Genomic DNA, 25,036 nt, shown 5'->3' with positions numbered 1-25,036 from the left:
AAAACAAGGGGTGGGTAGGGGTCAATTGTTTTGGGCAATTCTGTAATCTTCTTGTTATTTGGGGGAGAGTTAAGTCATTTTATCTGTCCCTGAAATTTTGTATGTATTCTTGATTTGTTTTAATAATATTGAATTCTGTTATTGATAAAAAAAGAGTATTTTAAGATGGATTAATGGCAAGATGAGGAATAGCAGAGCTAGTTAGGAGTGTATTTGAGGGAACTTAGGGGTAACACTGAATGGTGATGTAAGGTAAAGAGGGGAAACCCATTTAGATGTTCTGGCCATGTGAGCAAAGACCAGCACATTCACTGGGAAGATGGTTTTATGCAATTTTAGAGTTTTAATAGAACAATGTGAAGGCCAAGAGGGAACAAAGAAAAGGGGCAACAATATGGACAAGAGCGGCAACAATATGGAAATTTGGGAAGAAAGGAACACAAGAATATTTTTGGAAAAGGAGAGAAGTGAGGAAGGTATAATTGAAACAATAATTATTAGTGGTACATTGGTTGAAATTTTTGGAAGCTTTCTCAAATTCTCAATGGATATACTTAGAAAGTGGAAGGAAGTGGCTGATTCACGTTCAAATAAGACTGTCTTCAATCATCAATGGTCTCCACTGGAAAGAGGGTTCATCAAACTAAACTTTGATGGTACATGGGAAACCCAGGAATGTCAGGTATTAGAAAAGTATTTAGAGATGAGGAGGGAAGATAATTGCTCGATTAGAAAACTGAGGGTTTCTCAAAACTGGTTGTGAGTTGGATACAATATGAGGAGATGAAGTTTTGGACCTATAACAATGAAAAGAAGTCCAAATGGCTAACTAGAGACATGGAAGTAATTGTTTGTTGGATCAAGCAAAGTGCCGATTCTTTAGATGATGCATTAGCCAAACAAGGGTTGGGAGAGTCTCTTTTTTTGACTAGTCATTCTTTAGAGGAAAATGTGGTCTTAGAGTGAGTGAAATGGAGGAATGTCTTGTAAAGAGAGTGAGAGAACAAGAGAAGAGAGAAGAGTGGAGAGTGATTACTTGACAATGCATGTCCTTGACTATTTATTTTCTTCCTAAAATAACCCTTCCTTGGACAAACTGAATATTTCTACACTCCCTCAAGCAAGCACCAGTTAGCTTGCCTAGGAAGTAGGAAGATATAATATAACCTCGGTAGCAATACTCCGGTGCTTCTCTCAAACAAGGCAGCTTGGAGATTCTATCATCATTGCAGCTAGCTCTTACACAATAGTCACAAGGACCAAATTAACTTGACTACACTTGTCGCATGGCCATTTTTTTTGATTTTAATGAATTTTTATTTTTATCATAGAAAACCCTTGTGGTTTCACCTATTTTTTCTTTTAAAAAATATTAGGAAAAAAGAGGAATGCATGTAAACAAATTGATGCAACTCTTTCATTTCCTCCCTAGATACATGGTGCAGGTGGGACCCATTAAAAGACACACCAAAGGATAAAGTTGGACATACCTTTTCATGGTTCCAATAATCTTTAAGGCACTATGAAACATAGTTGTCTAGGTGTCTATGTGATTATAGGCAACTATTGAACACCTAGTTGCCTAGGCAATGGAATTTTGCAAAGAAAAAACTAAATTCTAGGTTAGCTCCCTAATTTTACATACCAATCATCATGGATATTGATTGAAAAAATAGCAATTTGGGCACCTGTTTTAAATGGTTTGTTCTCTTTTTCTTCCTTTTTCTATGCCCTTGTCCAACCCTTTGTTAATAGTTCTTTTCCTCCCCTTTTGATGCGGAGTCCAATTCGACCATCTGGCTTAGAGTAATCCGGATCAAGATCAGTTTGAAGTGGTCCGACTGGATTGGCCAAAAATGAATTTTCATACCCTCTACTCTGAATCGTGAGAGGAGTTGTATCGAGCTCTGTTGAAGGAACCTTCGAGTGCCTAAAGTTCTTAAACAAATGTTTAGTTGGTCGTTTCGTCAGTTCTGAACCAGATGTTGAAGTAGTTTGGAAGTGGGCAGTGGCTGAATGGAAACCAAGTAGACACTTCTAGGTGAGAAGTCTTGGCGCAAGATTCTTTTTTTTTCTCTTTCAATAGTGAAGAAGAAGCCTCAGATATTCTTGAGCGCGAACAAGATTAGTGTTGGAGTCCAGAGTTAAGACTGGGGAGGTGGAATCCTCTTGTCAGTGTGCTGAGAAATGTGGGGTCTTCAAGCTTCATTTGGATTAATGTGTTTGGTATTCCCCTTAATGCTTGGAGCTTCCTTACTTTCAGGAAGATTGGGGACGCTTGTGGGATTTTCAGGTTCATTGACTCAAGAACCTTGGATTGGAAGAATTTAGTAAGTGCACGTATCTTAATTGAGGTGGAGGAAATTCATTTGGTTCCAACATCCCTTCTATTCCATTTTGGCGGGTAACTTTTCGATTTAAGAGTGGTGGCGGAAGGGATACAAAGGGCCAAAGAACTGAACATTAAAAAGCTGATTATAGAAGGTGATTCTGAAATTGTGGTGAATTAGCTAACAAAGGACGGTTCTATGCTCTGGAGATACAACAATGGAAAGAGGAAATTCAAGTGGCTCACCAAGGACATGGAAATACATTGTACATGGATAAAGAGAATTGCAAATGCATTGACAGATGGTTTAGCTAAACAAGGGGTAAACAGGAATACTATGTTCTGGGCTGTTTTGTAATTGTAATTGTAATTGCTTCATGGTCAGAATGTACCTTGGGTAGTTGGGAGTTAAGACTATTTAGCTCCCTCCTTTGTAACTCTGATTATATAATTCCTTATTAATAAAAGTTCATTGTTATTGATCAAAAAAAAAAAAAGAGTGGTGGTGGAAGGAACTTACCTAGGAGGTTGGCTTATTCTTCTAGTCTCGAGTAAGAAGGAAGGAGGTGATCCTCATGATCTTTTTGGTTCAAGAAGGCGGAAGTCGAATAATTTTTTCATAGAGATAGTGCCTAAGGTTGAAGAAGAGGCTAGTTTGGGCAAAAAAATAGACTTGGGTTCTAATGGGGCTATTTTGATGGCTTTGGTGGACTTTCGAGACTTTGGAAAAGGAAGAAGTGATGATTTGGGGGTGAGCTCAAAAAAGGAAGAGGGGAGCGGGGCCCACTTGGTGCTAGATGCTGGTTAAGATGGAAATTCTCCAATTCCACATCTTCAAGGGGTATCTTGCGTCGGGGGGGGGGGAGTTTCCAGTGAGGCCCACTCTCCAAAGTCTTTACCAATTAGTGCGAGCAGGTCTTGCGCCCCCCGCCCAAGGCTGGGGTTATTAAGAGGAGTTTGAATTTCTACAAACTCGATATCAATCGGAGGAAGCTGAATAGTCATGTGTTGAACTTTTCCCAAAAGTGAAGAATCATCAGATTGCACAAGGCGTCAGAGTCGAAGGATGTTGAGAGACCTGTTATTAGAAGAACCTGTTCTAACACGTCCTATAGTCATGGCTACAACATAAGTGGTTCGAGTAGCAACGATCAAAACAGGGGAGAATCGGTGGTCTTAGATTCTGTTTCCAGTGGGGGACTATGATGCGTCTAGGAATTCTGGGATCAGCGTGGGTGACTCTGGTCGTAGTGATTGAAGTAGCAGAGAGTCGGTTGAAGATTTCAAAGATGCTCCTCCAAAGCAAAGCTCTGATGCAAGTGCAAGATTTCTTCCTCGATTGGACTGGATGCTGCAAGGGCCGAGACGAAGATCAACGAAGGAGGGGAGATTGGACTGATGGAGAAGGAATTAGTTTCCAATGGGTCTATTGTTGATACCCATGCAGGAAACGATTTGTTGTATGTGAAGGAAGCAAAGCTTTGGTGAGAAATTCTGTTCACAATCCCAGACCAAAGACATCAGTGATGATCTTTGTGTATTCGAGGAGGTGGTGATAGGGAAGGTAGCCGTGGATTTGGGAAGGAGGGGGAGGTTAAGAAAGAATTGAGTGGGATTGAAGTTGTGAAATACAAAAAATGTCGAGGAGCCTCTAGAGTAAGATTCTCTCATACTGTGCATGTAACCAAAATTTTTTCCCGTTTGAAGTTTGGTTTGGTTGGGTCTGGGCCTACAAAGAACTACAGAAGGGTGTACAGAAGAAGGAACAATAAATCATCTAAAAATTCAAAGCAAGATCTGGATTTTGAGAACTCTTAGGATGCCTCTAACTTGGGCAAGCAGCTAGGAAATGGTGACCTTGTTGGCGTCCTTGAAAAAAGTACCAATGTGGTTAGTAGAGAACTTGATATTAGTCTCGAAAAGGAGGTGGAAAAATTTGGAACTGCCTCGTTCAAGGTAGCGGCTAGAAAGGATGTAGAAATTGGTAAAAGTTTGGGTTTGTTTTTTTGGGGAGGTGAGGATTTCGCCTTAAAAGCTTTTTAAGAGTTTGAGAGGAAGAAGGAAGAGAGCTCGAGAAAAGGGTTAATTGGAAGAGGGAAATGGGATGAAGATGGCGACAACCAAAAGGAGGTTCTTGATGGAGGAGATTAGATTATCTCTTCTGTTTGTACCTTGTTTTTTGCTTTTTAGTTTGTCCTTTTGTTCTTGGTCTAGGTGTTGGCGCCAGAGGAGTTAGCCTTGCTGTGTTGTTTGGTGTCTTTGTCTGTTAGTATTTGCTGTAAGAAGGGTGTAAGTCAATTTTCTTCTCTCGGGTGATTTCTTGTCACCTTTGTATTTCTTTTATTTTAACGAGTTTTCTCTGTACCTTTCAAAAAAAAAAAAGGAGTGGTCCCATTCCTTCCAAGGCTAAGGTTTTCTGTTGGGAAGCGGCTATTCAGGTCATCAATACTCATGAATGACTCCAAAGAAAGTGGAAGAATTGGTTCGTTTCACTTCATGCTTGTATCCTTTGCTTGAAGAGTGGGGAGAGCACCAACTGCCTTTTGCTTCATTGTTCCTTTGCTTCCTTTGTGTGGCAAAGTTTTCTATCCTTGGAAGGTAGAACTTGGGAGGCCCCAACTGAGGTTGTTTTCCTGTTCAACCCAAGCTTGATGAGATATACTACAAGGAGTTAAAATATTCTTTGGCAATGTGTAAGAGGAGCCATTCTCTGGGGTTTGTGGAGTGAGAGGAATGTTAGTATCCTTGAAGAAAAGTATAAGTCACTAAGGAGGTTTTTGATCTTCTAATGATTAGAGTGGCTCATTAGGTTTCAGTTTGTGATGAATTCAGTGAATGATTTGTTTAGAAATTGGCAGGCGTTTCTAGTTCTCATGTTTCAAGACTAGAAAGACTGGCTGAGTGGGGTCCTCCATCAGCTGGGAGGTTGAAACTGAACTTCGATGGGTGCTGTCTGGAATATCCGGGAGAATCAGGAGTTGGGGGTGTTGTGAGAGATGAAAGTGACAATATTCTTCTTAGTTTCTTTGGTCCAGTTGGAAATGGGATTTCTCTTAGAGCTGAGATGTTGGTAGTAATTCAAGGGATGGAATTGATAAAGCTAAAAGGGTGGAAAGAAGTGGACATTGAAGGAGATTGCCAAATAGTTATTTTTTGGCTGAAGAATAGAGAAGAAATTCCTTGGAGGATGTGGCCGCTCGTAACACAGGTACTGGCTCTGGGGGACTCCTTGAATATCTCATTCATTTGGATTTCTAGAAGTGCCAATCACTTGGCTGACATGCTGGCTAGATTGGGAGTGTCTAAGGATCAGATTGAGTGGGGTTGTCTAGGATCAGGCTATAATTTGTAACTCGTTAGCATTTGTGTTTCTGATTCTTTCCTTTTTCTTTCTAAGAAACAACTGTGTTGTTGGGGCTTGCCTTTTGATGCCAGTCTGTGGATGGTGCGCTAGGTTTGGTCCGCCTCTTCTAACGGCATTTTTACTTGTGTTTCTTTTTTCAATACCCTTGTGCAATATCCTAGTGGGGGAGAGAATTTCCTGGTGAAAGAGATTTGGAGTAAGCCCATTCCTCCCAAAGTTCAAGCTTTATGCTAGGAGATTTTTCTTAGAAAGGTGAACACTTGTAACATCCTTCAATAGAGGAGGGAAAATAAATGCCTCTCCCCTCATGCTTGCTTTCTTTGTTTTGCTAATGGTGAATCCCTCCCCCATTTGTTGATCTTTTGTCCTTTTTTGCTCTTTGTTTGGGAGTCTTTTTTGTTCTATCTTTGGTTGCAGGTGGAGCTCTCCCCAAGATGTAGTGAGTCTCTTCAGCCCAAACTACTTAAGGCAGCCGAAGAAAAGTGGTTGGACTGTGTGGAAATTAGTTAGGGCAGTGGTGGTGTGGACTATTTGGGAGGAAAGGAATGCAAGGATATTTAATGATAAGTACATGCCTAAAGAAGAAATTGTGGAGATTGTAAAAATTCTTGAGCTCTTTCAAAAGTCCTCAATGACTGATATAGTAAGGACATGGAATGAACTAGCGCACTCCTCTAAATTGGAAGAAAGAAAGTAGATGGAATTGAAGCCCCTAGGTACCAACAAAATTAAGCTAAATTTTGATGGAAGCTATATAGGAATCCTGGGTTTGGTAGGCATTGGTGGTGTGTTTAGAGATACTTCAAGTATTGGCAATTTAGGTCCTTTGGGGGTGGGTGAGTCTCAAAAGGCTGAGTTGTTAGCACTTCTACATGGTCTAAAATTTGCAAGCTGATTTAAAAAACTTGGAGGTTGAAGGGGACTCACAATTAGTGATCTCTTGGGTTACTGATAGGGGCAATGTTCCTTTGATTTATAGATACTCTCTAAGGGATATTAAAGCTTGGAAAGGGAGCTAAATGCCTCTTTTACTTGGATTAGGACTGCCAATGGGATCACCGACTCTTTTGCTAAATAGAGGGTCTACAAGCAACAACTATTTTAGGCTGTTTTGTAATATGTTGTTGGGCATAGATTGTCTTTTCTGTTTTTCTGTAACATGTTTCAATCAGTTATGAATAAAATTCATCTTCTTGTTGATCAAAAGAAAAGGAAACCTTAACCTGCTTCATTCCTAGTTTTTCTGTTTTTCTTGCTGATCATTGCCCTATTTAGTTAGGACAAGAATCCTTAGGTTCTAGACCTAGACTCTTTAGGTTTGAGAATGTGGTGGAGAGAAGAGCTAACGGGGTGAAGTGGAAAGGAGTTAGATTTCATAAAAAAACTGAGAGATTTGATGACAAAATTAGAAGTCTGGAATAAGGATCAGTTTGGAAGAATAGAGGACTTAATTCTTCCTTATTGATTCTGATTGTGGAATTGAATGGGAAAGAATCCCAAAGGACTATGAATGCACAAGAACGTGAATTGGAGTGATGATTAAAGGAGTTAGAAGAGGTCTTGTTGTGAGAAGAGATATTGTGGAGGCAAAAATCAAGATATAAATATTCATCAAAAAAAAATCAAGATATAAATAAATCAAGGAAGGAGATGGGGACACAAAATTGTTTCACGTTATGGCCAATGGGAGGAGGAAAAATTTTGTAGCATAGCTTGAGATTGATGGAGAGGAAATCTCTTCTCAAGAAGAGATAACCAGGCGTTTTGTAGATCATTTCAAGTCAATTTTGAGAAGGCCCCTTAGCTATTGGGTGGAAGTGGATGGTCTGGGCTGGCTAAGTCTATCTGAGAGTGATAGAGATGGTTGGAAAGAAAATTCGAGGAGGAAATCGGACAAGCAATTTTCTTAATGGATAGATCTAAGGCTCTAGGGCTGGATGGATTTACGATGACCTTTTATCAAGATTGTTGGGATATAGTTAAAAGAGACTTATTTGAGGTTTTTAGAGAGTTTGAGGATAATTTTGTTGTTAGCCCTGGAGTTATTGCCACTTTTATAGCTCTTGTTCCCAAGAAGACAGTTGCTAAACATCCTAAGGATTTCAGACCAATCAGCTTGATGACTAGTATTTACAAAATTTTGGCAAAGGTTTTATCCTTGAGGGTCAAAGCTGTACTCCCCTCTCTAATTAGTCAAGCTCAAGGTGCTTTTGTACAAGGTAGACAAATTATAGATCAATTTGATAGAAAATGAATGTGTGAAGGAGATGAAGAGATCAAGTAATAAAGGCTTTGTCTGCAAATTGGATCTTGAAAAAGCCTACGATTTGGTGGATTGGAGTTTCCTTTTAGAGCTGTTAAGGAAGTGTGGGTTTCGGGAAAGATGGTGCAATCGGATTAAGTGTTGCCTCACTTCTTGCCATTATTCCATTCTAGTCAATGGGGTAGTTAAGGACTTCTTCCTAGCATTTAGGGGGAAGACCATAAGTGGGTGTAGTATAGGAAGAAATAGAGTTCCAGTGACCCATCTTCATTTTGCAGATGACACTATAATATTTTGTTAAGGGAATGATTTAAGGAAGGTAAGGAACCTTAAGAATTTAATAAAATCTTTTGAAAGTGCCTCAATTCTAAAAATTAATTTCAAAAAGTGTTGTGTGGTTGGAATTAATTTGGATAATTCGGAATTGGAGTCTATTATAGAGTGCTTAGAGTGTTCCACCTTGTCTGGGCCCCTAACTTATTTAGGACTACCCCTAGGAGCTAACCCAAAGGAGAGTCGGTTTTGGAACCTTGTTGTGGAAAAGTTTGGAAAAAAGTTGGCAACTTGGAAAAAGAATTATATTTCCCTGGGGGGTAGAGTGACTTAACTTGCTGGTTAACTTTTTGTCTGTCTTTAAGATTACTGCCAGGGAAGCTAAGAAGATAGAGTAGATGATGAGGGATTTTTTGTGGGAGCTGAGGCAAGAGAAGAAGGATCATTTGATTAGGTGGGAGGTGTGGTTAGTCGATGTAAGGAAGAAGGAGGTCTAGGATTAGGGAATCTTGCTCATAAGAATGATGCTCTTCTAGGGAAGTGGTTGTGGATGGCCTTTAGAGAGGGAGAGGTTGTGGCATGAGGTGGTGGCTAGTACCCATGGCTGTTCCGGAAATGGTTGGGATGGAAAGGTATCTAGAAGGGCTACTCTTGCAATACCTTGGAAGGCAATTCATGGCATCCTCCCTAAGTTCCTCCGCCTAGTAAGATATGATGCTTGCTTTGGGACTCGTTTATCTTCTGAGAAGACATTTGGGTGGGGCAATCTGCCCGAATTGCCCCTCGAGGACTTTTCCCCCTCACTTTTCTCTATTTCCCTTTATAAAAAAGAGCTCGTGTCTACCTTTCTTTTATCCCTGGTTACTCCCTTATCTACAAACTGGGACTTTGTCTCCCGTAGAGGGTTGAGGGATCATGAATCATTTTTTGTGTTTTGCTCTTTAAGTCTCTTTGCTCTAGTTCTTCTCCTTGGTATTCCCAATAAAAGAAGAAAAGACCTTTCTTGTGTTTATCCCCTAACGGTGTACTCCATGCAAAGCATAGAATGAGGATTGTTACCACTTACTGATTTCTTGTTCTTTTGCTGCAGTCATTTGGAATTGGGTATTTGATCTGTTTGGATGCAGGTGGAACTTGTCAGCTGAGGTGAATTTGTTGTTTTTTTCCATTTACCTTTGAGTGGCCCATGAAAAGAGGGGGACTTATGTTGAAATGTATAAGAGTAGCTCTCCTATGGACTATTTGGGAAGAAAGGAATGCCAGAATATTTTAGGAGAAGGAAAGAACCCTTCTTGAAGTCAAGGAGTGCATTTTGACAAGGGCTATTATGTGGCTGAAATCCTTAAAACTCTTTGAAAATTACTCCTTCGATGATATAAGGAGGAACTGGTCTGTAGTGGCGTTTGCTTTTTCTAAGAAGCTCAGAATGCAAGCAATTTGGACTCCTCCTATGGAGGGTTTTGTTAAGCTGAATTTTGATGGGAGTAGTCAAGGCAATCCAAGACTGTCTGGCATTGGTGGTTTTCTGAGAAATGAGGAGAGTAACATTCTCTCTCTTTGTATTGGGCTTCTCTGTAATTTTTCTTGGTTTTGTATAATCAACTAAAGGGTAGATTGAGTCCTCCATCTCTCCTTTTTAAATGGAGGTAGCATCTCGTGCCTCTCCATGAGTTGTATCTTGTTTGGCTATGATTTAATGAATCTAATTATTCAACAATAAAAAAAACAAAGGAAAAGAAACCTTAATGAGCACAAAATATCTTTAATTGTTTGTAGTGATGGTTGGAAGGTTTCTTATTATGCCTTGTTTCCTTTGCATGTGTCTGTCTGAACTAGTATTGTTGATATAAAGTAGTTTCAACTTTCAAGGCTCCAAGTCTTCATGATTTCCATGTATATTAGTGAAGACCGACTGCCAATCTACTATCAGTGCAATAATCTGATAGCAAACTAGGCCCATTGATTAATCACAAGATTTCATCTCCACTGTATTTATGTATTACCCGTATTGCACACAATATGTATGACATCTGATATTTCATGGTCACTTAACTATAAATTTTGGAATGAATACTTTGAGAGTATATAAAATGGTATATTTTAATCCTTTAACAAATGATACAATTATTTTTTTTGTGGATGTTGGATGTTCTATCAAACTTGGAAACAATATAAAATATTGGAAATGATATTTAGCCTGAAAAAACCTAATGTTCTTGTAACCATACTGGTTCCCTCAATCTCAAGAAATAGAGCATCTATCCTCATTTTTTATGTTCATGTCCATGCCTGTATCCATGTCTTTGGAATAATGCTTTTAGAATATATATAAAATGGTGTATTTTAAGCCTTTAACAAATCATACCATTTATTTTTATAGATGTTGAAGTTCTGTTAAATTTGGAAAAGTTATAAAATATTGGAAATAATATCTACCAGGAAAAGAAAACATAATATTCTTGTAACCATACTGGTTCCCCAGATCTCAAGAAATAGATCCTCTCTTTTCATGTTCATGTCCATATATCTATCCATTTCTCTGGATCTCAGATTGGAAGAGACCATTAAACTAATTTTTAGCACTTAAGCCATTGATCTTTGTGAATACTGTTTCTTCATACGATCATGCCTCTCTTAAGAAAGCCACCACTTTGAAACTCCAAAGAGCACATTTGTTCTCTTCACCTAATTTTTTTTTCTCTTTTAATCATTTATTTTTGCGTTTATGATCTTTACCATGTTCAAAAGAACATAAAAGTTTCTAATTTTCTGTAGTATGCTTTATTTTGAGTTTTCATTTTTGTCTTAAACTACAGGTATTGCACTGGAGGAATAAGGTGTGAGATGGCATCATCCTATATCAGGTCAAAAGGTGTTGGTTTTGAGAATGTCTTTCAGGTAAACTTCTGTCAGAAAGATTTATGCTTTGATATTTGTTTGGTGCTTTTTAAAGGTTCATGTATAATTTTCCTTACTGCGCATGAAGAGATTGGAGAATAGATATTGGACAACCAATGAATGGTGAATTTTTTGTTTACATTATGTATTCTATTCTAAAGAGTGAGAGCTATCATCATCATCATCATCATCCGTGCCTCATCTCAACTATATGGGGTTGGCTACATGAATCATGTTTCACCAATCTGTTCTATTTAAAGCCATATCCACAGTTAAATTATTAGTGATTAAATCATTTCTTACTACTTCTACCCATGTCCATTTTGGTCTACCACTAGCCCTTTTAGCCCCTTCAACTTGTAACAAATCATTTCTTCTAACAGGTGCTTTTGATGGTCTAACCACCATATGCATGTGACTGAGCCAAATGTTAAGGGGTTTTCTATTTTTTGTACATTTTTAGTTTTTTTAGGCAGCAAGGGTACTCAGATTGACTAAAAAAATCCTTGTGCCAACTATATTGGGTAGGAAGAGTATTTTTGTTGTTTTACCTTATAATGTGGTATGGTTATTCTTAGGAGTTGTTTTTCTGGTCATTATGTGGTTAAATTTCATGTCTTTTTTTAAGAGAAGGTAAAAGATTGATATATTAATATGAACAAAAGGTACAACAAGATGATGTATTCACTACTCAGGGACCAAAAAAACCTATCCCCTCTGACCTTGACCCCCACCCTGCTTTACAGAAAGAACTCAAAAGAAGGGCCCAATTGAGTGGATCCCTATTATGGTGGGCCGGAGAAGGCTTTTCAAATAAATGACTTAAAGTTGGGCTCCTATAGTCTTGAGCCCAAGGCCCATTATAAGACAAATGGGCCGAGGGACTTGTTAAATAAGCACGTGACTGGGAGGAGGGATGAGTTGATAGACGAGATAAAGCGTCTATCTTCTTCAACCCCGAACCCTTCCTCTCGACCGAACAGTTCAGGTGCAAAAAAGTCTCAAGACTCGCAGTCTCGAGGCTCTCTACAGTGGGTCCCATCCAACTTGGCGAACCGTCTCTCACCAGATAGGCGCAACCCGAGATACATGAAGCCTAGTGATGAGAACAGAATAGGGCTTGAAGATTGGTTGAGTGAACAAAACAGTAACGACGATTCTGATAGAGACGAAACGCTAAGTCTGGGAAGTTTGTCTCCGAAAAGCAACAATGATCTTCTTGAAACAGAAAGTTTGCATACAGAGTTGTCCTTAGAGGAAGAGACTGAAGAGGCAGGTGGTGGGAAGACTAGGAATGGTGAAGAAATTGGTTCTAAAGCTGTGAAAACTCCTCCCTTCGTCGAGGGAGCTGACCCTGAGTCTAATGAATTACAGGATGTTGGTGGAGAGGGACAAGAATCGGCCGTGAGGATGGATGCGGGTATTCCAGTGTCGGAAACACAGAGAAAGGTTTTCCAAGTGGGTAGGTCATCAAGAAGTGATTCTTTCACCATGTCTACTTCCCAACCTTGTCCAAAAAGGGGAAAGGCCTTAAAACCATGTGCCGTTTGTCAGCAAGTCATTTTCAGTGATTCTAGTCCTACCCCCGTTCTATCAGGTATGGGTGTCAATTCTGTTTTAGGTACTGACTTGTTTGCTATGCCTGTAACAGATATCCCAGCTTCCCATCCAGGAGTTTCTGATGCAAGAGAGAGGGTGATAGTGGAAGGAGGAGAGAGGGTGTTGGAAGGAAGTAGTAAGGGGGAGGCGGATAGAATTTGGGAGTTGATCTGTACAATGATGGAGGAACAAAATAAAAAGGAAGGACTCGTAGAAAGATGCTGTAGCAAAAATAAGTGTGAGAAGGGTAAAATTCTTTCTCAAACATTGGTTGGAAAGGATGGAGAAATTGGGAAGGGGGGGGGGGAAAGAGGAACAAATAAGAAAAAAAGATCTGAAGTGGAAAGGCTAATCTCAGACATTGAGGGGGATTTAGAATTTAGTGGTAGAGGGGATAGGAGGAAGGGCCTAAAATGACGAGAATATGGCCTCTTATTGGGTCCTTTTCTATTTTGTATCGATGAAAATTATTAGCTGGAATGTAAGAGGGTTAGGGAGTGCAAGGAAGAGAAGGGCGATCAAAGACCTACTCCAAAGGGAAAAACCTGATATTGTGCTGTTACAAGAATCCAAACTGATGGAATTAGATGGGAGAGGGGTGAGGAGTTTTTGGAGGTCTAGAGGTTTAGGTTGGAGCTCGTCTCCTTCTTGGGGAGCCTCGGGGGGGATTGTAACACTATGGAGGGGGGATGTGGTGGAAGTAGTGGAAGAATTGATAGGCAGATTCTCAGTTTCCATTAAGTGCAAGAATGTAGAAAATGGGTGTGTATGGGTCTTAACCAATGTTTATGGCCCTAATTCCTATAGAGAGAGGAATGAGATGTGGGAGGAACTATATGCAATTAAGGGGCTATGGGATGGTCCTTGGTGCCTGGGCGGGGATTTTAACGTCATTAGATTCTCTGATGAAACCAGTAATCCCCAATGGGTAATCTCAACAAACATGAGGAAATTTAATGGTTTTATTGAAGATTGTGAACTGAAGGAAATACCTTTGCTGCAAGCCAGTTACACTTGGTCCAACCTTCAGGAAATCCCTTTGTGCTCGAAGTTGGATAGATTCCTTTTTAACCTTGCCTGGGAGAATAGTTTGGAAAACTTGGTTGCTAGGGCATTACCCAGGGTCACCTCCGATCACTGTCCTATCCAAATAGGAACTGAGTCTTTTCCTATAGGACCCAAACCTTTTAGATTCGAAAATATGTGGCTTACCCATCCAGATTTTGTGAAGAAAGTGAAGGAGTGGTGGGGTGAGGAGGAGAGGGGGGTAAGATGGAAGGGGATCAAGTTCCACAAGAAATTAAAAAGGTTGAGAGCCAAAATAGAAGAGTGGAATAGAGATCAGTTTGGTAGAATTGAGGAGCAAAAATTGGGCCTAATCTCTCAAATAGAGAATTTGGATGTAAAAGAATCTCACAATGGGCTGATCGAGGAGGACAAAGTGTTAAGGAGACAATTAAAAAAGGAGTTGGAACAAGTGGATTAAGGAAGGCGATGGGAACACTAGATTCTTCCATGATTTGGCCAATGGGAGACGATGAAAGAATTTTGTGACCAAGCTAGAGATAGGAGAGGAGGTGATTACCAACCAGGATGACATAGCCAGAAAATTTGTGGACCACTTCAAATTGATTTATAGAAGGCCATTGAGTGAGAGAACAATTATGGAAAGGGTGGATTGGCCAAGGATTGATGAAGGAGTGGCAAGGTGGCTGGAAAGGGATTTCGAGGAAGAAGAGATTAAGAAAGCTGTCTTTCTAATGGATAGATCCAAGGCTCCGAGTCCAGATGGCTTTACAATGGGTTTTTATCAAGACTGTTAGGAGGTGTTGAAAGAGGATCTAGCTGAAGTCTTTAAGGAATTTGCAGACAATCACACTATAAGCCCTGGAATTAATGTCACCTTTTTGGCCTTGATACCTAAGAAGAATGATGCCAACCACCCAAAAAATTATAGGCCTATTAGTCTGGTGACAAGCATCTATAAAATTCTTGCTAAAGTGCTCTCATTGAGAATCAAAACAGTCCTCCCTACCATCATTAGTGAAACTCAGGGGGCTTTCATTCAAGGGCGACAAATAACAGATCAGATCTTAATTGCGAATGAGTGTGGAGGAAATGAAAAGGTCTAGTAGGAAAGGATTCATTTGTAAATTGGATCTGAAAAGGCCTATGATTTGGTGGACTAGGAGTTTCTATTAGAGGTTATGCGGAATGGTGGTTTTGGGGACAAGTGGTGTAGTTGGATCTTTGGGTGTATCAATACTTGTCATTACTCTATTCTGGTAAATGGTACGGTGAGGGATTTTTTTCCAGTTTGCAGGGGTGTCAGGCAAGGGGATCCACTTTCACCATTCCTTTTTACCTTAGTAGCTGATGTGATTAGTAGGATCATTACTAAGGCTGACAGCGAAGATGCCATAAGGGGTTGGAGAATAGGGAGACACCAAGTCCCCGTCACCCACCTTCAGTTTGTAGACGACCTAATGTTTTTTTGTGAAGGAGGTCTTAGTGAAAAGGTAGCAAACCTAAAGGAGCTAATAAAAGGATTTGAAAGTGTCTCTAATTTGAGAATAAATCTGGAAAAGAGTTGCGTAGCAGGTATAAATTTGGAGGTAGGGGAGGTCGAGGCTATTGCGGAGTGTCTTGAGTGTTCCACCTCTGCTTGGCCTATGTCATATTTAGGGCTTCCTTTAGGGGCAAATCCTAGGGAGAGTAGATTTTGGACCCCAGTGTTAGAAAAATTTGAGAAGAGATTAGTCTCTTGGAAGAGGAACTATATCTCTTTAGGAGGAAGAATTACCTTAATAAGAGCTACCTTGGCTAACTTACCTACCTATTATTTGTCTGTCTTTAGGATACTAGTTAGGGAAGCTAGGAAGCTGGAGAAGTTGATGAGAGACTTCTTATGGGAGCCAGGACAAGAGAAAAAGGATTACTTGGTTAATTGGGAAATTGTGTGCAGAAGTAAAGAAGAGGGGGGTTTGGGAATTGGGAGGGTAAATAGAAAGAATCAAGCTCTGTTAGGGAAATGGTTGTGGAGATGGCCTTTGGAAAGAGAGAGATTGTGGCATGAGGTGGTGGGAAGCATTCATGGGAGGCCAGAGAATGGATGGGATGCTGGTGTATCGAGGCAAGCTAACCTAGTAGCACCTTGGAAGGCTATTCACAACACCTTTCCTCAATTCCTCAATTTTATCAGGTATGAAGTTTGGGTAGGAGACTCATCGTTAAAGGATTTGTTCCCCTTGCTTTTTTCTATTTCTTTGTACAAAAAAGAGGTGGTCTCAAAATTTGTCTCACCCTTGGGAACACCCTTAGATCCTACTTGGGATTTTGGTTTTCGTAGAGGACTTAGGGATGCTGAAATTGAGTCTCTTTCTTTTTTGCTTGGGTGTCTTAATCAGGTTTGTTTGGATCCCTCCAAGCCAGATAAGAGGGTTTGGACTCCTAGACCCAATGGAACCTTCACTTGTGCTTCTTTTTTCAAGTCCATCTCTCAACTTTCTACTCACCAACCCTTTCCGTCAAAAGAAATTTGGTGTAGGCCAGTCCCCCCAAAAATTATGGCTTTTTGTTGGGAAGTTTTCCATGGGAAAGTAAACACTTTAGACAACCTACAAAAGAGAAGACCTTTTCTCTGTATTTCTCCTAATTGGTGTATCCTTTGTAGAGCTCACGGTGAGGATTGTTACCATCTATTAGTATCTTGTCCCTTTTCTACAAACCTTTGGGCTTGGCTACTTTCGTTGTTTGGGGGTAGTTGGAGTCTACCGGCAGAAGTTCACATGCTCTTCAACCATTCTACCTTTTATTGGCCTACAAAAATAGGGAGAATTATGTGGAGATGTGCTCGTGCTGCCTTGACTTGGACTCTTTGGGAAGAAAGGAATCTCAGAGTTTTTCAAGATAAGGAAAGGAACAACCAAGATTTGAAAGACTGTGTGTTAAACAGGGCAATACATTGGCTGAAGACCTTGGAAATCTTTCGTCAATTCTCCTTTAATGACATTTGGAGAAATTGGTTAGCAGTAGCAAGGTGCTCATCTTTAAAGGCCAAATCAATTACAAGCTGGTCTCCTCCACCCGAAGGCTCAATTAAGTTGAACTTTGATGGAAGCAGCATGGGTAATCCAGGATTATCCGGAATGGGGGGTGCTTTGAGAAATGAGAAGGGAGAGATTTTGTTGCTCTACTCAGGTCCTTTGGGAATTGGAAATTCCATCAGGGCAGAACTTTTAGCTGCTGTACAAGGGGTCCAATTTGCAAACTAGCTGGGGGTACAACAACTAATAATCGAGGGGGATTCCAAAGTGGTGGTGGGTTGGTTGAAAAATTCTGAAGAGGCTATGTGGCAATACAAGAATGAAATGAAGAAATTTAGTTGCTTGACAAGGAACATGTTGGTCATTGTACAGTGGGTGGGGAGATCAGCAAATACCTTGTCAGATGTGTTAGCTAAGCAAGGGGTAAATAGGGAAGAATTATTTTGGGCTCAGTTGTGATTCTTGTTTTTCTTTCCTAGTTTACTTGTAAGTTTCAAGGAGGGGCTGCAGCTCGCGCCTCTCACTGGGATGATGTATGAACTCACTCTAATTTGCTTTTGAATCAATAAACTTACTATTATTCATAAAAAAAGGGTCATAATTGATTGGCTTAGAATTAACACTGTATACATGGAAGTACAGACACATACTGAGATGTAAGAAGCATGGTGAGGGAGGTAAGGGTATCTTGAAGGCTTTGTGCTGCCCTTCTGTTTGCAGTAGGTACATATATTTTTCTTTTTGCAATTAGAAGCCACATGACCATATTCCTTACACTCATAGCATTGTACCTTGGATAAATTACATTTATAAATTATCAAAAAAAAAGGAGAACTGCTTCTGCCCCCATATCCTGCTTCCCGTTGATAGTGGAATGAGTAACAAGTCTTGTTTCCCCCCTTTTCTATCTTTGACAGATCAGCTTTTTCTTGGACTGTTATACTTCGGAACTATTTTCTATGGTTGTTTCTTGAAGGTTTTGATCCTTCTCCCTTTGCCCTGTAGCATTTGTGGTTACTTTTCTCAGATTAGAGGCTGGATGTTGCTTTTGAGGGTTTTGGCCTATTTTCAGACTTGTTTGAATGTGTATTTTCATCTTGGAACTGCTGCTCTATCTTCTAGAATATTTGGGGTCATTTTCTTTTGAGAACTGCTTTCTTTGGTGCTGAATCCCCCCATCCCTTTGTTATTTACATCTTCAAGTCTGATTTAGGTTGGATTACAGCAAGGCTTTTCTTTATTACTTGCTTTAATACAGTGATTTAAATGGTGCACCATAGGTAGGTGCCTCGCCCAGGTCCTAGGTGCAGCCCTTTCAAAAGGCGCACACCTGGTGTGCCTAGGTGTGCGCTTGATGCGCCTTGTGCCTCAGCCCAGGCATTTGCTCGCTGCGCTCGCTCTCCAAATCTAAGAGCACCCCCTATTTGGTAATGTTCATTCATTCATCCTAATAAAATATCTTTTTAAAAAGCAATTAAAATTATAAAATCATTATTTTTTGTGTGAAAACTAAGAATTTAAGACCCTAACATGGACTTGTTTGGGCTTGCCTTGAGGGGTGTGGCACAAAGACGGCTCGTAGAATCAGGAATGTAATATGTTTTACATCACATTAACTACTTGAAGTAATGCAATTGAGAAAAAAAGAGATTTTGGGTTTTACATGCTTGAAAATGTTTTATATGTTTGATTTTATTTTTAAATACTCATTTGAATATGCTTTACATGTTATGTTTATGTATTTTGATTTTAGATAATAGGTTTTTTAAAACATTTATTTTAAAATTTAAGTTTATATTTTTATTAATATTATGTTTAATAATTTTTTGATTTTTCTGACATTTTTTTTTTAATTTTTAGCATTCTTTATTTTTGTGCCTTGCTTCAAAAAGGTGCGTGCCTTGCCTTGTGCCTTTTTTGCGCCTTGCACTTTTAAAACACTACTTTAATATAATATTTTCCAGCTGTGGAGTGTACTCTCTTGGTGTTTTCTTGCTGAAATGGCTATAGGCAGGAGAGAGATTCTTAAAATCAGATTTTATGGGACTAGTTACTCACTATGGAAGTTCGACTTTCAGTTTTATGTTGAGGGGCAGGTCTCTGGGGTCATGTTGATGACTCTTCACCTAGATCTAATGAATTTGATAGCAACGGAGTTACACAATGGAGAATTGATGATGCCGAAATTGTTTCCTGGATTCTTGGATCAATTGAGACTGATATAGCTATTCCAATGAGAAGCCTGAAGACAACAAAGGAAATGTTCGAGTACATGGAGAAAGTTTATCAACAATCTAATCTCTCTAGATAGTATTAGATAGAGACTGCGATCTTCTCTTATAGCCAAGGGTAGAAGAAAATTCAGGAATATCATGTAGGTTTTGTTATTCTATGGGTAGAGTATGAATTGATTCATATGAGTGAATCCTTGACAGCCTGTTCTGTCAAAGCAATGAGAGAACATTTTGATAGAAGAAAGATCATGCATTTCTTGATGCACTTATGACCAGAATATGAGGTGATCAGATGCAATATTCTGAATAGAGATACTACTCCTTGCTTAGATGTGATTTTGGGAGAGCTTTTAAGGGAGGAAACAAGACTTGTATCTTAGTCCACTATCAGCGGGAGGTAGGATATGGGGGAAAAATCAATTTTCTTGGCAAATAAGTCCAAGCCTAAAAGGGATTTATCCATGGTACAATCCTATGAGTGTTAAGAATATGGTCATGTGGCTTCTCATTGCAGAAAAGAAAAATATCTTTATCTTCTTCAAGCAGTAGGGACACATAATATCTGAGTGTCCTACATGCCCACCTAATGGAAGTACTTCTGGCTATGCAAAAGGGCAGCACAAGGCCTTTCAGACTTGTGTGGAGTGTACAATGGGTGGTGTTCCAATTCCCTCTACTTCAGCTGGGCCCACAACCAAGAGTGAGCCTTTTGGTATTCTTACTAAGGAAAAGGTGCGATAGTTAGTATCTACTGCTATTTCCTCTGCATTTTTAGCCATTGGTCTATCTGGTAAGTATTCCTTTTATTGTTCTTCACCCAATCATGTTTGGATGATTGATTCTGGTGCCTCTAACCATATGATGGGGGCACATTCTAGTTAGTATCTTAAACCCCAGTCCCTCAATAAACATATCGAAATGATTAGATGTAGTGATTTGTCTTTGCATGCTTCTGCTTCTTAGTTTTATCTTCCTAAAGCACTTCTGGTCCCTAAATTTACTACTAATTTAATTTCGATTGGACAACTTGTTGAGGATGGTAACATTTTTTCTTTTTCTCATGACGTATGTATTATCGAGGACCAACACATTTGGACAATGAAGGGTAAGGGGTGTACACTTGACTGCTTTCTACTATTCCAAGTTTAGAACATGTTTGTAGAAATAATGGGTGGCACTTATGGCATAGACGTCTTGGCCACCCTTTTGCTAATAAACTTGAACTTTTGTTTTGTTTTGGATGTTTGTCTTCTAAAGCTACTTCTTTTGCTCATGTTAACAAATCATGTATTTCTTTGGTTTGAGTACAAGTCATATTTTTGCCATTTCCTACTTCTGTTGCACATTATGATGTTCCTTTCAAGTTGCTCCATAGTGATCTTTGGTCGTCTCCTATTACTTTGCACTTGGGTTATAAATATTTTGTGATATTTGTTGATGATTGTACCCACTATACTTGGATATACTTCCTTAGACAGAAATCAGAGGTTTTCTCCATATTTAAACTTTTTTTTGGCTATGGTGAAAAATCAATTTAACACCACTGTGGGAATATTCCACTTAGATTTAGGGGGGGGGATATCTTGATGGAAACTTCTAATCTTTTTTGAGGGAACAGAGTATACATCCACAAAAGTCTTGTCTTAGCACTCCACAATAGAACGAAATTGCAAAATGCAAGAACATGCATATTCTTATGGGTAGAGGTGGCCAGTACAGTTGTTCATCTTATTAACTTGATTCCCTCCTCTGCCCTTGGTAATTCTTCACCATTACAGAGATTGTTTCATCTGCCACCTAACTTCTCTTCTCTTCACGTTTTTGGATGTGTGCTTTGTCCATGTTCCTTCCAATGAACGGACTAAACTCACTCCTTAGTTTGCCATGTGTGCCTTTGTGGGGTACAACTCTGACCATAAAGGATTTCTTTGTTTTGATCCTCAAGCTCGTTGCATTAGGATATCTAGAAATGTTGTATTCCTTGGAAATATCACGTTTTTTAGTCATGTTGCAAAGTGCCCTGCACCTTCTTTTTCGGTTCTATGCTCCTTTGATATTGCATGTTCTTTGGACTCCACATCTGGCCTTGCTCCATCTCTCTCATTCAGTATGCCATTAGGTGGTTAGCTGCTCCAGAATCTACTGCCCCAGCTCCAACACTACTGGTTCAAGGTCCATTATCCTCCTCTGACACTGTAAGTTCTCCTACTTCTTTTTTTGATGTTTCACCCCTTCTCCACCACCATTATGTCGTTCTACTCGAGTTTCTAAACCTCCTGACTGCTATGGTTTCTCTCCACCCCGCAACTCCTTTTCTGCAGCTTTGTCATCTATAGAGATTTCTAAGACTTACTGACAGGCTATCGCTGTTCCACATTGGAAAGAAGTTATGGATACTGAAATTCAGGCTCTCCTAGAAATTGATACTTGGGATTGGGTTCTTGCTTTTCGTGATGCTTCTTTCATTTATATCACCATGACTCACCTTCATATCTCCTATGCTGTCCAAGTGTTTAGCCAATTTGTCTCAGCCCCTCAACAACCATATATGTCTATTGTCCTTCGAATTATTAGATACCTTCGTGGTACTTTGTCTCATGGCTTGTTTTTCTCTTCGTCACCTTCTTTGGATTTATCTCCTTATGTTGATTGGGCGGGTTGCCTAGACACCCAAAGGTCTACAACAAGATGGTGTGTCTTCTTGGGTAGGTACATATATTTTTCTTTTTGCAACGAGAAGCCACATGACCATATTCTTTACACTCATAGCATTGTACCTTGGATAAATCCCGTTTAGGTGTGGACTTATTTGCCAAGAAAACTGCTTCTACCCCCATATCCTACCTCCCACTGATAGTGGACTGAGTTACAAGTCTTGTTTCCTCCCTTAAAAGCTCTCCCAAAATCACATATAGGCAAGGAGTAGTATCTCTACTTAGAATATTGGATCTGATCACCTCATATTCTGGTCGTAAGTGCATTAAGATATGCATGATCTTTCTTCTATCAAAATGTTCTTTCATTACTTTGACACAATAGGCTGTCAAGGATTCACCCATATAAATCAATTCATACTCTATCCACAGATTAACAAAACCTGCTTAACATTCCTGAATTTTCTTCTCCCCTTGGCTATAGGAGAAAATCTGTCTCTACTTGATATTGTTTGGAGAGATTAGATTTTTAATAAATTTTCTCCATGTACTTGAACATTTCCTTTTCTGTCTTTAGGCTTCTCATTAGAATAGCTATATCAGTCTCAATTGATCCAAGAATCCAGGAAACAATTTTGGCATCATCAATTCTCCATTGTGTAACTCCTTTGCTAACAGATTCATTAGGTCTAGGTGAAGAGTCATCAGTATGACCCCGGAGACCCTGCTCCTCAACATAAAACTGGAAGTGGAACTTCCATAAGTAATTAGTTCTATCAAATCTGATAGCAAGAATATCTCTCCTGCTTGTAGCCATTTTAGCTAGAAAATACCAAGAGAGTACATTCCACAACTGGAAAATGTGATATTAAAGCAAGTAATAAAGAAAAGCCTTGCTGTAATCCAACCTAAATCAGACTTGAAGATATAAATAACAAAGGGATAGGGGATTCAGCACCAAAAAGAGCTGTAGAAATAGTTAGTAGCCACGAGTGTGAGGTTCCATACCCACACTTAGGCTCTAGTGTGTATGGTTCCATACCCACACTTAGTAATTTTAATTCTTTTTAAGTTGGGCCGGCTGGCCTTATCCTATGTTGTTTTGTTTTATACTAGATAGGACTAGGATTTACCTTTTTATCTCCTATTCTTGTAAGGAAACTAAACTATATTAGGAAATTTATGGGGTGGCAGAAAGATATCAACCGAACCCCTTTTTTCTCCTCTCTTCTCCTCTCTTCTCTTCTCTCTCTCTTCCCTTCTTCTCTTCAAATCTAGTTCTTTTCTTCCTTTTTTCTTTAAGACAGAAATCCACTAGCTTTCTTCAAGTCAGTTCTCACAAGAAAATGACCCCAAATATTCTAGAAGATAGAGCAGCAGTCCTGAGATGAAAATACAGATTCAAACAAGTCTGAAAATGGGTCAAAACCCTCAAAAGCTACAGGTCCAGCCTCTAATCTGAGAAAAGTAACCACGAATGCAACAGGGCAAAGGGAGAAGGATCAAAACCTTCAAGAAACAACCACAGGAAATAGTTCCAGAGTATAACAGTCCAAGAAAAAGACAAGTTGCTGGTCTGTCAAAGAAAGAAAAGGGATCAAAACCCTTTAAATCGAGCCTGAACTTCTGTCCAAGAGAATAGGCAGTTTCTAGAGCTTAGGGCGACTCAGAATCCTGGAGCACACGTAGATTGGATTGGGCAGTAGAGAGAAAAAAGGTGTTGTAATTGTACTAAGCAGAAGAGCCTTCAAACAGTCCTTTAAGTGGTCTTCAAGAGTAGGATTAGGAAGCTTGAATGCCAGTCTTCTGAACTTGAACAAAAGCTTGAACCCAAGCTGCTGTAGCAGACCTGCTCTGATACCATGACAACTAGGGTTCGTACAGGTGAAGAGAAACAGCCTGGAGGGTGTGTCCCAATGTAGAACACTCCCAAAAGAAGTTATATTATATAATAATCAAATACAAAATGTGAGAAAGGACCATTGTGCTCTTCTATAGTTCAAGAAAGAATAAAGAAACATATAATGATATGGTACATATGATACACAATAAAAAGGTACTCCAAATATAGAAACCAAGAGATAAGCCCTTCTCACAACAAGTACCTTGTTCACTTGGACTAATAGATCAATAAACAGCTTGGTGATGCCTTTGGCAATGAGTAAGTAGAAATCAATTATATTTGAGGGGAGAGGGATGTCGTAAAAATCCATGGGATGGATTGACATTAATGTAATTACCCCCAACAAAATGATTGACATAAATGTAAGTTGGGCCGGGTAGGCAGCAAGTACTGGCCTAAACTATGAGGGTGCTAGGAATATAATTTTTTGTGGCCGACCCCATATAGTTGGGACAAGGTTTAGATGGTGGTGTTGACTCCTTTTTTTATACAAAGTAATAAAACTGAACAGTTATCGACAGAAAACTAATATTAACAATAATGGCGATGAGAAAGGCCAAAACCACCCATTAACTTTTTACTTTTTTGCTCTATAATAAATGTTCAATAAATATAGGGGTGATGCTAACCTCTTCATGAGAGAAATGAGTTCAGAATTCTCCTTTTGTCTCAACTTTTCTTTTTGGAGGGGAAATAAGGATCTTCAAAAGACGATGGAAGTTTGTTGATGTAACTTGTATGCTTATTAGAGGGAGCTTGTTTCTTTTGCTAAATTTATGTTTGGATGTCTGGCTCATTCTCTAAAATTGTAATATAGCCTCTTTTGCATTGGTTCATTTGTATCATATTATCAATGATTTATGCAACACAATTTATTTAAATATTTAGAAAAATACATATTGTTTTTTCTTGTTCTTTCTCTCTCTCTCTCTCTCTCTCTCTCTTTCCACGAGAAGAATACATATCATTGGTACAAGACCAAATCATGCCAAGGTTTTTTATATGGACATGAAAATAATAGTGTTATGTTGGAGACACTTGTTGAAAGATGAAAAATTGACCAAGTAAAACATCTCTATTGTTTTCTATTTTGTTTTATTTACAGATACCATCCATCTTTTATTGCAGTTGTTTGGTGGGATACAACGGTATTTGGAGCAATTTCCAGATGGTGGTTTTTTTAAGGGAAAGAATTTTGTTTATGATCACAGGTATGGTTTCACATAACCCCCCTTATTTCCCAAATGGTGGGTGCTAGCATCACCTATCACGATTCTGGTTGTCACTGGCCTCTTAAATCACAAAATGACAAAATGTAACAGTCCTCCAACTCCTTGTATTTGTAGAAAGATCCCTGTTTATGTTTTGTCTTGTCATTATTTGCCATGACAACAAGGTCCCTTGTCTATGTCATATGTGTAGCTTTCAAGGGTTAAAATGTCCAAAAATTCGTAATATTCCATGGATATTTCC

The 25,036-nt window shown here is 39.3% G+C and overlaps 1 protein-coding gene across 1 annotated transcript in view; it reads left to right on the top strand.

Annotated features, from left to right (window-relative positions):
* LOC104605019 (rhodanese-like domain protein) overlaps positions 1-25,036 on the top strand; it is a 101,010-nt gene that overhangs the window by 38,709 nt on the left and 37,265 nt on the right. The window contains exons 5-6 of the mRNA XM_010269609.2: positions 11,046-11,127; positions 24,692-24,774. Of these exons, the coding sequence (XP_010267911.1) occupies positions 11,046-11,127; positions 24,692-24,774 (165 nt within the window). The remainder of the gene's footprint in view (positions 1-11,045; positions 11,128-24,691; positions 24,775-25,036) is intronic.

This window comes from Nelumbo nucifera, chromosome 4 (genome assembly GCF_055504915.1).
Source record: "Nelumbo nucifera cultivar China Antique chromosome 4, China Antique-T2T, whole genome shotgun sequence".
Taxonomy (NCBI): Eukaryota; Viridiplantae; Streptophyta; class Magnoliopsida; order Proteales; family Nelumbonaceae; genus Nelumbo; species Nelumbo nucifera.
The sequence above is the reverse complement of the archived record's forward strand: the minus strand, read 5'-3'. Positions and strand labels throughout refer to the sequence as shown.